The sequence below is a fragment of the Mytilus galloprovincialis genome, chromosome 6, assembly GCF_965363235.1.
Source record: "Mytilus galloprovincialis chromosome 6, xbMytGall1.hap1.1, whole genome shotgun sequence".
Classification (NCBI taxonomy): domain Eukaryota; kingdom Metazoa; phylum Mollusca; class Bivalvia; order Mytilida; family Mytilidae; genus Mytilus; species Mytilus galloprovincialis.
Window position 1 is genome coordinate 93,334,972 of NC_134843.1, and position 13,621 is coordinate 93,348,592.

General features: G+C 33.5%; 1 protein-coding gene across 1 annotated transcript in view; it reads left to right on the forward strand.

Annotated features, from left to right (window-relative positions):
* Positions 1–5,924, forward strand: part of LOC143080750 (fibrinogen C domain-containing protein 1-A-like) — a 51,225-nt gene extending 45,301 nt beyond the window's left edge. The window contains exon 5 of the mRNA XM_076256758.1: positions 5,565–5,924. Coding sequence (XP_076112873.1) covers positions 5,565–5,770 — 206 coding nt within the window. The 3' untranslated portion in view covers positions 5,771–5,924. The remainder of the gene's footprint in view (positions 1–5,564) is intronic.
* The last annotated feature ends 7,697 nt before the right edge of the window (positions 5,925–13,621 follow it).

Sequence of the window (13,621 nt, forward strand, 5' to 3'; positions counted from 1 at the left end):
TGTGAGGAATACATGTACATCATTGAGACAGCAATATATTGATAAAAATAATGAAAAGCACATTTAGAAGGTATTCGATTTTTGGTTTTCAAATATTTTGTTCTCGAAAATAATCGAAGGGACAAAAATTGTCGAAACGCAAATCAATTGGGACTTCTTTTTTTTTATTATATTCATTGACTGATTTAAAGTTTTCTAATAATGATTATGTATATATATATTTATATCTATCTAGATTTGAATAAAAATATAACTAAACTGAAGCTATGGAAAGCATGCAAATTAGAAAAAAAATCATGTAAACCAAGATGACATCATAATACAGAGTTATTTTGGTTTTTCATTATTCGACATTTTAACACAAACTTTAAAAAAAACAATTAAATGAGAGGTTTAGCTAGCTATAAAACAAGGTTTAATCCCCCTTTTGTAAATAAGAAATTGAAGTCAAGAATATGACAGTTTATACCATTTCGTATGATATGTTTTACCTTTTGATTTTGTCATTTGCTTAGGGGCTTAGGTTTAGAATATTCCTCGAAGTTCGGCATTTTTGTTTATCTATTTTTTAATATATTCTACTTTTAAAAGGTCATACAAAGACGCTCAGAACGCAAGGTGAAATTTGAGAGAACTTGGAACGAATATGAACATGGTTTTGGAGAGGTCGCCGGAGAACATTGGCTTGGTAAGTGCTGATCTTAAAATTATGGTTATCTTAGATTTAATATTTTTGTTGTTGGTGTTCGCATGTTGTCTTCAGTCTGTTACATTTGTACTTGCAAGTTAGAGGTACGGCTTAATGTGTTGATATTTGACAACAATCAATCCATCTTTCCATCTATCAATTTATCAGATTATAACGGGTTCGTCTAATGTTGTTGTTTTAGAATAATGCATTATCTCTTTCATTTATAATAGTACGTGTTTACAACTGTTTTGATAAAAATTTTAACATACAGATATATATAGATTCTACCACTGCATCGAGTGTAATACGATATTTATCCACTCGAGACAGTTAAATTTTCAAATTTAAAACGCGAGGCTTGCCCGAGCGTTTTAAATATTTAAAATTTAACTGTCGAGAGTGGGTAAATATCGTATTACACGAGATTTGGTGGTGGAATCTGTTTCTCTAATGATTTTCTAACATTATGCAGGCAAACTTATTCCTTCTTTTCGAATGATCTGCAAAAAAGATGTGTTCTTTCTATGTGACGTCATCAGGCATGGTCGCCTTTTTTCATGTCGTAAGAATAGGAAATTCAGAGGAAAGCAAGAAAATTCGACGTCATAATCGGATTTTAACCAATGAAGTACTGAGATCAAACGAACCACTCGTTGATTAATTTTTTTTATACAATGGGTGCAGAAAGGGATAAATTGACGAAGAATTAGAGAAACATTTGTATAAGATTTTCCACTGTATGAAGATTTCATTTCGTGGGTATTAGACCGATTCGCAGACTTTTATTAGTTACTCTTTTTACAGACTAAGCTGTGGCATATACTTGTAAATATAACTTTATCCTATCACCAGGGTATCGATACAATACTTTTTTTAGTAAGTCGACAAAAAGTTTGTCTCAGTAGAGAACATGGTTTATATTTTAACAATCAAGAGGTTTCAATTCAATATAAATGGAAGAAACTTCGAAACGTCCTGGTCGGCGAACTCAATCGTTATAATTTAAGAAGACAACCCATAATTGATAATATGGAGTAATATACCGATAGAAAACGAATTGTCTCAGAAATGGAAAACAAGAATGTGTGTCCATACATCACATGCCCCGTCACATCATCAAATTAATATTTTCAATTAACACAAAATGAAGATCAAAACCCTTCTTTGGCAAAATTGTTTTAAGGTTTTATTACAATGAGTATGTGCACTAAGTTTCAAGTTGAAATGACCACAACTACACGAAACCGGAATTTTAAAGTAATCAGTAAACCGCATGATATGGTTCAAAATCAAAACTTTAAACGTGATACGGGACTGACGGACGTACGAATGGGTGAAACGGACGGACGCACACTCAGGCTTCAAACATAATAACATCGGTCTTTCGTAATCAATCGGGTCAAATGAAGAAAACAAACAAACAAACACAAATCATTACAAATAAAATCGATTAACAAAGAAGATATCTTGGATTATAGAATGTAACTCATATCTTAATGATGATTAAATAACTGTCCACACATGTTTTTTAGTGTTTTGGCTGAGGCAAGATTAAATTGATCATTAATGATTACTTTAGTATGCACAATTATACTAGTACATATATCCTAATTGAGTTACCTGAAGTCACAAAAAACTTTCCCAGTTTAAGCTCTAATTCCACTACAGTACTGACGTAATATTTTATTTAATGGTAGTAATATAATTACAGAAATACAAACTGTATGCATGTATTTTTGTTATAAAGAATAAAAGTAATTAGTTGGTGTTTTTTTTTAGGGTTTTAAATTATTATGTCCTTTGAAAAGGAGGTCCATATCCAGAAATCAACGCCACTTTGCTTATTTGAATATTATACTAAAGAAATCGGATACGGGTGACGAAAATTACATTAAAATGATAGGGAATTTTGAAAAAATGTCTATTTTAATTTAAGTGATAGACAGGTTGCCGGGGCAGAAAATGAATATACACAACAATATACACCATTTAAACGAAACATGATGACTGTTGTTGCAAAAATACAGGTTCCTGATACTCGAGCTATTTTAAAAATCGAAGCGAGAGGCTTTTAACATTGCAGTGTAAAATACAGGCTGAAATGGCTGAAACGTCAAATTTGCAAACTTCGTGTAGAAAATTGGCTTACAAGGTCATTACAAAAACAGGTTGCCGGGGTGAAATATGAAACTTGAATTTCCAAAGAATTAGCAAGTCCAAACCTTGTATGTGTAGTCGTTGAACTCTAGGTTCCCACGTAAAATTAAAATGTCACTATTTCAAGAAGAATACACTCACGAAGGCACGAAAAATTCACTAAATTCGCGTTCATTGTTTTGATTTTGACCGCCTGACAACTTTACGGAAATATCAAAGTGATCGTAAATAAGGACTCTGTGACGGGCAACTTGTAATATCCGTGTTTTAAAGATTTTAATGATATCAAGCCTATCAAGCCAATCCAGTTCAAAGTACTATCACGTCGTACAATTCTCATTTACATATTATGAATATTAATTAGCAAAACCACTACTAATTTCTGGCTATGCTTGCATTTATTTTCCTTCCTCGAGGTGGTGACTTGGATAAAAGAAATTCAAATGTTTTCTCCAATGGGTTATTTGTATCGGTAGTATAATGTGTATTGTTAATGCGGTGGTGAGTAGAATAAAAGTAAAGTGCTAATTTTAATTACGTATCTATTAATACATACATATGTCTACATTATAGGCAATAAATATATTCATAGTCTTACAAATAATGGAAAATTTGAACTGCGATTGAATATGGAAACGAAAGATGGCGAAGACATATATGCTTTATACAAGTTATTCATACTGGGTGATGCTGCATCCCAGTACCAGCTTACAGTCAATGACTATATTGGGACAGCAGGTACGTATATTGTGTATTCTCATAGGCGTTTTATGTTTTTTTGTTCTGTTGTTACAATTAAAATAATTGGATTCCCTCTCACGTTGTCCATTTAGCATGTAGAGAGAGACCTGACGTACTGTTGTGAACTCAAAATGCACAAGAACTATTTTATGTTAAATAAAATAGGTGTATAGTATGTGATATGAACATAAAACGTTATCAATGTTTATGTTTGACGTAACTAAAATCCCCTTCCCTTTTCACGAACGTGACCTACCGAATTAGACTATTTACCGGGTTTGTAATAACAGGAACAACACGACGGGTGCCACATGTGGAGCAGAGTCTGCTTACCCTTCCACAGAACTTGAGATCACCCCAGTTTTTGGTGGGGGTTCGTATTGCTTAGTCTGTCGTTTTCTATGTTGTGTATTGTGTACAATTATTTGTCTGTTTGTCTTTTTCTTGTAACCATGTCGTTGTCAGTTTATTTTTTATCTGTCAGTTTGATTGTCCCTCTGATATCTTTCGCCCCTCTTTTGCACACCGGTGCTACATACAACTTAGAATACCCAAATTTCGTTTGATGGTACAAAAATATAGTGCTTCTTATCCAAGCAACGGGGAAATATGTGGTCCGATTTAAATTTCACTTTTTTTTTGTATTTTTCTAAATAAACCTTCATCAAGTCTTCTACAGTAATTCAAAATTCTTAAACCTTCGTTTGATACCAATATTACCCAAATATTGTACTTATTGACAAAGTTGCAGCTATGCGTAGGAATTTGTTTGCTTAAAATAGATTCTCTCTGTGCATTTTTCATAAACAGCATACTTTAGAGGCGCTGTAAATAAAATGTTGATACGTAACAATTAAAAGATCTGTAAGAGAAAATACAATCTAAGTGCCTCTTCTATAGTATCAACATATTTGACTTCTCTTTTTTTACACACAAATTAAAGACAGACTGGAAGAATGAGTTTACCTTTGTTTCATAAAAACGATTGACCCAAGCAGAAACGTACATCTTGTTCCAGGAAATTACCAATCATACTATGTTAAAAACCACTATTTATTTAAACAAAAAGCTCTCTGAAACTGAAATAATGACAAATTTGATTTCTTTTATTAACAATAAACCTATTACGCCTTGAGGATGAGTTTTGTCTACAAACAATCTGCATTATTATTGGAATACACTGTGTCAATCTTCTTACCGCTATTGATAACAAATTATGTTCTTTGAATTACATATAGAAATTAGAAACTATGATGATGTGTCTGAGAACTGAACTGCAAAGAGATGATTTCTATTTTGCAATTGTAATCTGATCATATTTTCATGAAAAACTTTCAGCAGGGCACTCGCCCGGAATGTATATCTCACATTGGATACAATATCAGGAGCTTGTGATCCATGACATCCTTTGTAGAGTTGATTAGTACGGAGTAAGGAGAAGCTTTTTAACAAAGAGTTCCAGATACAATGTACCGGTAGTAAATTTGACATCTCTTCTATCAGTTAAATTTATTTGGATTTATTGACATAATTGTTGCTATTATCATATCCTCTTTTCTTTCTATTGTGACATCCCTGAACGCGACTTGTCATCGTTCGTGCCATTTGTAACATAACAAGCCCATCGGTGGACCTAGACAACATACCCTTCCTGATATCCTTCCTTATTTTAGTAGGGTTCTTGTTGCTGAATCTTAAAATACATTTGTATGTTGTGCGGACAATTGTATGCCTCTTTGGTCATGGTATTGTTATGTTGGTTGTTATTGTTCACTTGGTATCTTCTTCCTCTATAGGTTATTCTTCAAGGATATGTCCCTTCCTCCAGGTGTACCTACATTGCTAAACTTATCTTCTGGGTTTTTTTATATCGTTTTTAATATGCATGAAATATTTCACACTTTAAAGCAAGCAAAACAATAAATTTTGTTCGACATGTTACAAAATAATGTAAAACCGCTTTTCTTTATATAAGGTGACGCTTTACAACGACAATCTTCTGGAAAATTCTCAGCAATAGATTGTGACAACAGTGGTGGTCGTAATGATGCAATATCCTACGGACCATGGTGGCACAGAGGTGGTTCCAATACTTGGTTAAACGATGATCAAGCAGAAAATTACTGGGGGAAACACAGGTATATTGGTCGAAAGACAACCATGATGATCAGACGACTATAGTTACTTTCACACAAATGGAACAATTAACTTCTGCAGAGTAGATATCAACTTGTTTTTTAATATTCATATTAATCTTTTAACCAATATTTTATTTTAAAATGTCATATTCAAGAGTGTTTTACCAAAAGCATTTTCTATTATAATATGACAAATTTGTTGTTTATTAACTACATTAGAAAACAAATAATGTAAACGAATAGAGCAATTTACATTTCTTACAATACATATAAAAAAGAAGATGTGGTATGATTGCTAATGAGACAACTTTCCACAGGAGACCAAAATGACACAGAAATTAACAACTATAGTTAACTGTACGGCCTCCAACAATGAGCAAAGCCCAAACCGCATAGTCAGCTATAAAAGCCCCGAAATGACAATGTAAAACAATTCAAACGAGAAAACTAACGGCCTTATCTATATAAAAAACGAACGAAAAACAAATATGTAACACATAAAGAAACGACAACCACTGAATTACAGGCTCCTGACTTGATACAGGCACATATATACATAATGTGGCGGGGTTAACATACCTATTTTGAAGCTAGCCTCTGCATTGTACTATTATATGTTATGGACACATTAACCTTTTTTTAAAGTGGAAATAGGTGTTATAAATCAACCTGTTCTTTACAATGATCCTTGTGGCTACTGTTGTGATCGTTTGTATGTTGGCAACAGTTTGCTTGATATGTAAGCGTTTTGTGATTAATATGGTAGACATCGCATTGATACCAATATAGAGAATTGCTAGGATGAAGAAGTAGATTCTTACTACAAACCAATGTAGCAAAAAAAAGTAAAATCACAAAAATACTGAACTTCGAGGACAATTCAAAACGGAAAGTCCCTAATCAAATGGCAAAATCAAAGGATAAAACAAATTAAACGAATGGACAACAAGGCATTTTCAAATGTAGGACATGGTGGATTGAACCTGGTTTTACAGCGCTAAACCTCTCATTTTTATCACAGTCGCATCAAACTCCGTTGTTTTTACAACGATGTAAGTACAAAACAGACATAATCGGTGAAATAGTCAAAATATGGTCATAGCAGTCATCACTGAGTTACAATCTCAAGACAAACAAACATATACAATAAACACAAAAAAGCATCTATTAAATTAAAAAAACACATTCCTTGGTTCGCGTGTTGGGCGTATACAAATGCAAACGTCATAAAAACGAAATTTTGTCGTTCAATGTCCATTTAAAACAATTATAATTTTTTATGGAGTTGGTGGTATGCAGGGTTATAACATCAAAATTTATGTTAGAATTAATTACAAAACGGACTGAGATTAAACATTATCCAGCAGTTCTTTAGAATTTGTAAGAATCCATATATGGTTAATACTACTACGCGATGAAATAATTTTGTCGTTTGTCGTCCAAAGTATTTATTAAATTTATGATACGAGAGCGAGGCCTGAGCAGCGTGGTCGTGGATTTTCACAGAGAAGAAAATTGAAGTTTTTTCAGGAATTTCACAAAGTCACACCCTATTTGCCATACATTTAACATTTCAAAACATTTTATACACACTTATTCCAAAATACTATCTAGAATAAAGCGTAATTAATTAAACTAGAAACTTGGGTTTCTGCCCGTTCAGAACGAGATTAAATTTCCCGCCATTTAAAGGGTAAATAGTAAATTTATATAAAAGCATCATTAATATAGAATATAACTGTATAATTTATATATATCTTTAAACGTTAATAATTTAACAAGCTACATAATTAATTTTTGAATTTTGTTTCCCCAATAAATAACTTAAAGCATTCTCTGCTGAATATTTCCACCATGTAGGATTAACTAAACCAGGTGACCTCATTTTATCTTTTATCTCAGTCTCCTATTTTTATCCTTGTGTATTAATACCCCACCCCCTTTTTTTCTATAAATAGTTATTACACTTGCTAAGCAAGACTATTCCCATGACTGATAGCTACATTAGAAGGAGCTTGAGGCAGATTAAAATCCAAACATCAGGTCTTCAGCAAAAATATATACCGGTTTTGCTTTCTGACAGCAAAGGCTCGTATATTAAACGTGAAGTTACCAACTTAGATAAGCTAAAGATAGAGTTTATAAGCCAGTCAGGCTAACGACTGAGAGATTCTATACTCTGGGTACGTAACAACCTTCACAAAAGAACCAAAAGATATAAAAATATTCACGTTTACGTGTAGCTTGGAAACTGTGATATTACTGCAAAATCTGGTAGATATTTAAACCTTCGCTTTCAGAATACCTCCAATATAATCAAATACATTAAAGACAAACTTGAGGATATTATTTTAGCCATAAAAGTGTCCAGAAAGAAAAACACTCCAAGGGTCACTTTGCTCGAAATCCCTCATTACTCATTAGTGGAATACAACTCTTCACAAAAACACCCTGAACCTCATTCTTTTTATGAAGACGACATCAAACTTTCAAAACAAATTGATTCTATTAACAGTGTAATCCGTCAGCTTAATACCACCGCCTTAGATAACGCCAGATCACCGCGATTCTCATTGGACTTACCCGCCCAACCAAATGTCAAAAGGGACAAAGAACAAAGGCTCGTAGCCATTACAACTTCAAACACGTTTACGTGGATGGTGAACACCCCAACCCATTGCTTGCGAAACTCTGGTATCAACGCATTGGCAGACAGATGGTGTTCGACTGTTTCACAAAATCAAAAAAGCATCGCCATAGGCACAGAAAATCCAAAAACTCAAACTTGCTCTGAGAACATAACAGACTTTGACTTTATCATGTGTATTACCTGCGAAGAAAAATTCCATTTTCAATGTCAAAACGTCACTTCTGATCAATACAAATCTATGAGTATTGATGAATTGGAACAATTCAAATGCACACAGTGTAACTTGCTATTAAATGACTTATCCATCTCAGAAATAGAAACAGATGCTGGAAACATGGTTCAATTTACTGGTTCCTCATGCTCCCCAGATACTTTTGTGAAATCAGTTCAGATAAAAAGAAAACTTGAAAAATCTCCAAAATCAGACCCTCAATGTGGGATTCCCAATGACGCGCAACAAGACCATACAGGCAAACAATTGCATACTGCTCAACCAGGCAGAACTCAACTGGCACCTTCACAAAATATCATACCAAATAGTATCATACCAAACATGCAAGCCCAGCATTCACAAATGATATATCCTAGAGCTGCGGTTGCAACACAATTATCTTTGATAGTAATAACAGTATTGCTGTCACTCCATCAACTCATCTTCATCCTCAAATTCACCACATGTCCTCTACTAAAGGACAGGTACAGATAAACACATCTAGTAATAAAATTGTACCAGAGCTTATCACAAAATCTTATGTTTCTAATGACATAAGTAACAGTTCAATAGGAGATAGTAAAAACAGTTTTGCTGTCAATCCATCAACTCATCTTCATTCTCAAATTCACCACATGTCCTCTACTCAAGGAAAGGTACAGATAAACACATCTAGTAATAAAAATGTACCAGAGCTTATCACAAAATCTTATGTTTCTAATGACTTAAGTAACAGTTCTATAGGAGATAGTAAAAACAGTTTTGCTGTCAGAAAAAGAAATGAAATGAAAGCAAACCTGAATGATTCTTCACTAAGTTATCATCCTAGAGATTCAACAAAATTATATGTCTATCCTGTAAATCCTGATCCCAATACACTATCAAATTCCTCAAACTCAAATAGTAAAAACTGTTTTGCTGTTGAACAAAGGAGTGAGACAAGGATATCAGAAAATTGTTCTGACACAGTAGGATTGCCACCAAACAAGAATGTTCAACACATATACAATCCTTTTTTAGACCAAGGTCAAACATTCCTCCTGGACCCAGATATAGCACCCCCTGTGACAAGAATGATATAACCTTGGGAAAATCAAGTCCGCTCCGAATTGTCTCTTTCAACATTAAAGGCTTTAACTCCAATAAAAACTACTTTGATGAACTTCTTGATAAACATGATATTGTACTAATACAAGAACATTGGCTTTTGAACTATGAAAAAGAATTATTGAAACAACATCATTCAGATTTTATAACTTTCTCGAGACAAATTGATGATAATGAACCCTTATCTCCAATCAGTCGACCAAGAGGCCATGGAGGTATTAAAATTTTGTATAGAAAGTCCATGTCAACCATGTTTTCTCAACTTCCTGATGGAGATAACAGAATACAGGCTATCGAAATTTCAACTTCAAAAGACCCAATATGTCTTATAAATGTATATCTCCCCTCAAGAGGTACTGATAAAGGGCATGATGCTTTTAGAGCAGCTTTGGACATCTTAAAAGAATTATTATTAAAATATCAAAGAACTCATTCAATTATTATCGCCGGCGATTCTAATGCTTCATTTCATAGACAATACAAGGACACCCAAGATGAACTATTTAAAAACTTTTGTAAGGACAATCAAATAGTGCTACCATCTAACTACCCTATAGACCATACATACCATCAAGGTGATTCAAAATCAGATTCTAACTAAACCCAGAGAGAATGATGACGAGTCAACTGATTATATGCAGGTGAAAATCATAAGAGAAGGCCATAACACCTCAGCCCATTATCCCGTTTCTGCTGAATTTTCTGTTAGATTACAGACCACTCAAAAACAACAGAGTGGGGATATTGTTACTAAGAGTTTTTGGGAAAAGGTTGACAAAACAAGCTATGAACAAAATTTAAAGGAGGAACTAAAAGATAGAAAGTATCTGAATATGAGAACACCTTACGGTGTTGAACAAGCTACAAACCAGCTAATATCTGGTCTTACTAACGCTTTAAATTTGAGCTATTCACGTAGGAAATCCACATTTAGTGGAAAAAAGAAGATCAGCTGGTCTCCACAACTTGCTAAAGCTGTAGGTATCTCAAAAAACGCATTCTATTTGTGGAAAAAGGTTGGTTCACCTCCCTCAAAAAATAACATTTACAACTTGAAGAGACCAGAAACGAAACGTTTAGTTAGATCAATTCAAAGGCAACAAACCGCTGACAAAAGAATTAAACTTCATGAAGAGATTATGATGGCTTCAGACAGGGACAAGGATCTGTTTTTTGACTTATAAAAACTCAACGGTCCTCTTCTTCTCATTTCACACACACCCTTAGAACTGAAGAAAAAGAAGCATCAACTCCAAATGAGATAAATAATGTCTTCAAAGAACACTTTGAAAAATTAGCTAAGACCAATTCTAATCCTTCCTTCAACATTGATCATGATAATCTTGTCAAGTTAGACGTGGAAACCATTTTTAACATCTGTGAAAATCAAGAAATAACAATTCAACCTGTTACCTCAACAGAAATCACAAAGCGTATATCTATATTAAAAAGAAAAAAGGCTGGTGATATAGAAAGCTTAACTGCAGAACACCTAATTTATGGTGGCACAGAATTGACTGAATTCCTGGCTACCTTAATTAACAATATCTTCTATACAAAGCATATACCTGAAGTCATCAAAAAAGGCCTGCTGACCCCAGTCCACAAAAAAGACAAGACCCTACTATGCAATCCAACTATAGAGGCATCACAGTTATTTCCATCATATATAAGATTTTGGAGCTTTGTATTAGAGCTAGAATCGATGGTTCACTAAATAAACATCAAAACAAGCTTCAGAAAGGTTTCACTAAAGGTGCATCCTCGATTAATATTGCTCTTCTCATCTCTGAAACAATTAACGAAGCCAAAGATAAAAAACGAGTGTCTCATTCTAATAACTCTGGATGCAGAAAAGGCTCATGACGTGGTAGACCATATCCACCTATTTTGGAAATTATATCACCAAGGAATTAATGGAGCATCATGGTTACTAATTAAGGAACTATACAACAAAACAACCACACAAGTTAAATCTCAAGGATACATCTCAGAAACATTTGTAAATGAGCAGGGAGTCAAACAAGGTGGAATTCTCTTTTTACAAGGCTTATAATAAAAATATCCTAGATACTCTTGAATCCACAAACATTGGAATTAAAATTGGAACCAATTACGTTGGCTGCCCAACGTGCGCAGATGACATAATGCTATGTGCTTGTTCAGAACATGATGCCTCAACCCAACTCCGCATCATTGAAAACTGTACCAAAAACGATCGGGTAAAGATAAACAGCAAAAAAAACTGAAGTTCTACTGATTAACAAGAAGAATAAAGATATAAATTTTCAACTTTTTAATGAAAAAATAGATGAAAAGCAAAACATCAAACATTTAGGTATTGAAAGACAAGAGAAAAATAATTCAAACGTAGAGAAAAGAATCTCTACTGCAAGAGCTACAATGTATTCACTATTAGGTGCTGGATTACATGGAATAAATGGTATAAATCCACTATTATCGTATAAATTATGGCGGAAATACGTTATACCGAGAATACTCTATGGAATTGAAATTCTTAACATTATTAAAACTAATATCCAAAAATTAGAAGCTTTTCAGAAAAAAAAAACATTTAAACAAATTCTATCCTTACCACAAAGAACAGCCGATGCTGCTATCTATATCTTGCTCGGAGCAGAATCTATTGAGCAACTCGTACATAAAGCTGTCATTTCCCTATTTCTAAGAATATCAAAAGATCCCACCTTAATGGAAGTTAACAACTGGAACTTTAAAAAACCAAACTTCTGTTGGAGCAGTGTCAGATATCATAAAAGAGATGTTAGCACAGGGATAATAAAATCCAGGATACTTACAGGAACTTACAAAACCCAAAGTATTACCAACCGATTTGACGAAACAAAATCTGCTGAATGCAAATTGTGCATGGAAGGACCTGAGGATTATAAACACTTCCAAGTCAAGTGTGAAAGTCTGAATTGTGTGAGAAAAAATTCATCACAATAGACTAAAATCCCTACTGGAGGATAATCATATCCCTTATTGCAGTATAATTAATTCTGATGAGGACCTTCTCGAATTCTTGATAGACTGTTATAGGAACAACCTTATAACTGTGTCTCAACAGAGAGACTTAGAAAGAATCTACAAAGACTGAATCTATGCATTGGATGCTAAAAGAGCCCAACTTTTAGAAAACAAATGAACAATCAGTTGAGTTCTGTGCTTAACTTGCAAGTGGCTGTCAGTTGTGGGAATGTAACATGTAACAAGTATTATACTACTTATGTGTATATACTTAATAAATACTAAGTGATATAACAAAGTACTTAATAGTTAAAATCATAACTAGATCATATGAATATTAATTACCCCTGTAAATAATCTTGTAGACCCAACTAACCCATTACTAATACGGATTAGTAATTCTTATCACCTTCCTTTGGCTAAGAGAAATTTAAACAACAGTTTAGTGCGATCGGTTAAGAGCAATGCCACATTACAATGAGAGTTGTTTAACTATTAACAATCAAGTGATACAATCTTCCACATGCGAAAGTCTTTTAGGCATTAAAATTGACCCTTCCCTCACATGGACAACCCAAATTGACGTGATCTGCTCAAAAATATCAGCTAGACTTTATCTACTATTAAAGAATTTAAAAAAATCTAAATCTAGACTGCATAAAATTATTCTATAATGGTTATATCTTGCCATTAATTGATTATTGTTGTATAGTGTGGAGTAGTTGTAGCAATGAGGGTTTAAATAGGATATTAAAATTACAAAAGAGAGCTGCTAGATTAATACTTGAAACAGACCGTTTCGCTCCTTCTGCGCCCTTATTCACACACTTAAACTGGATGACAGTTGAACAGAGAATAAAATATCACAAGTTTGTGATTACATTTAAGTGCATTAAAAATGATGCCCCATCATATCTTACTAACAAGTTTCATTA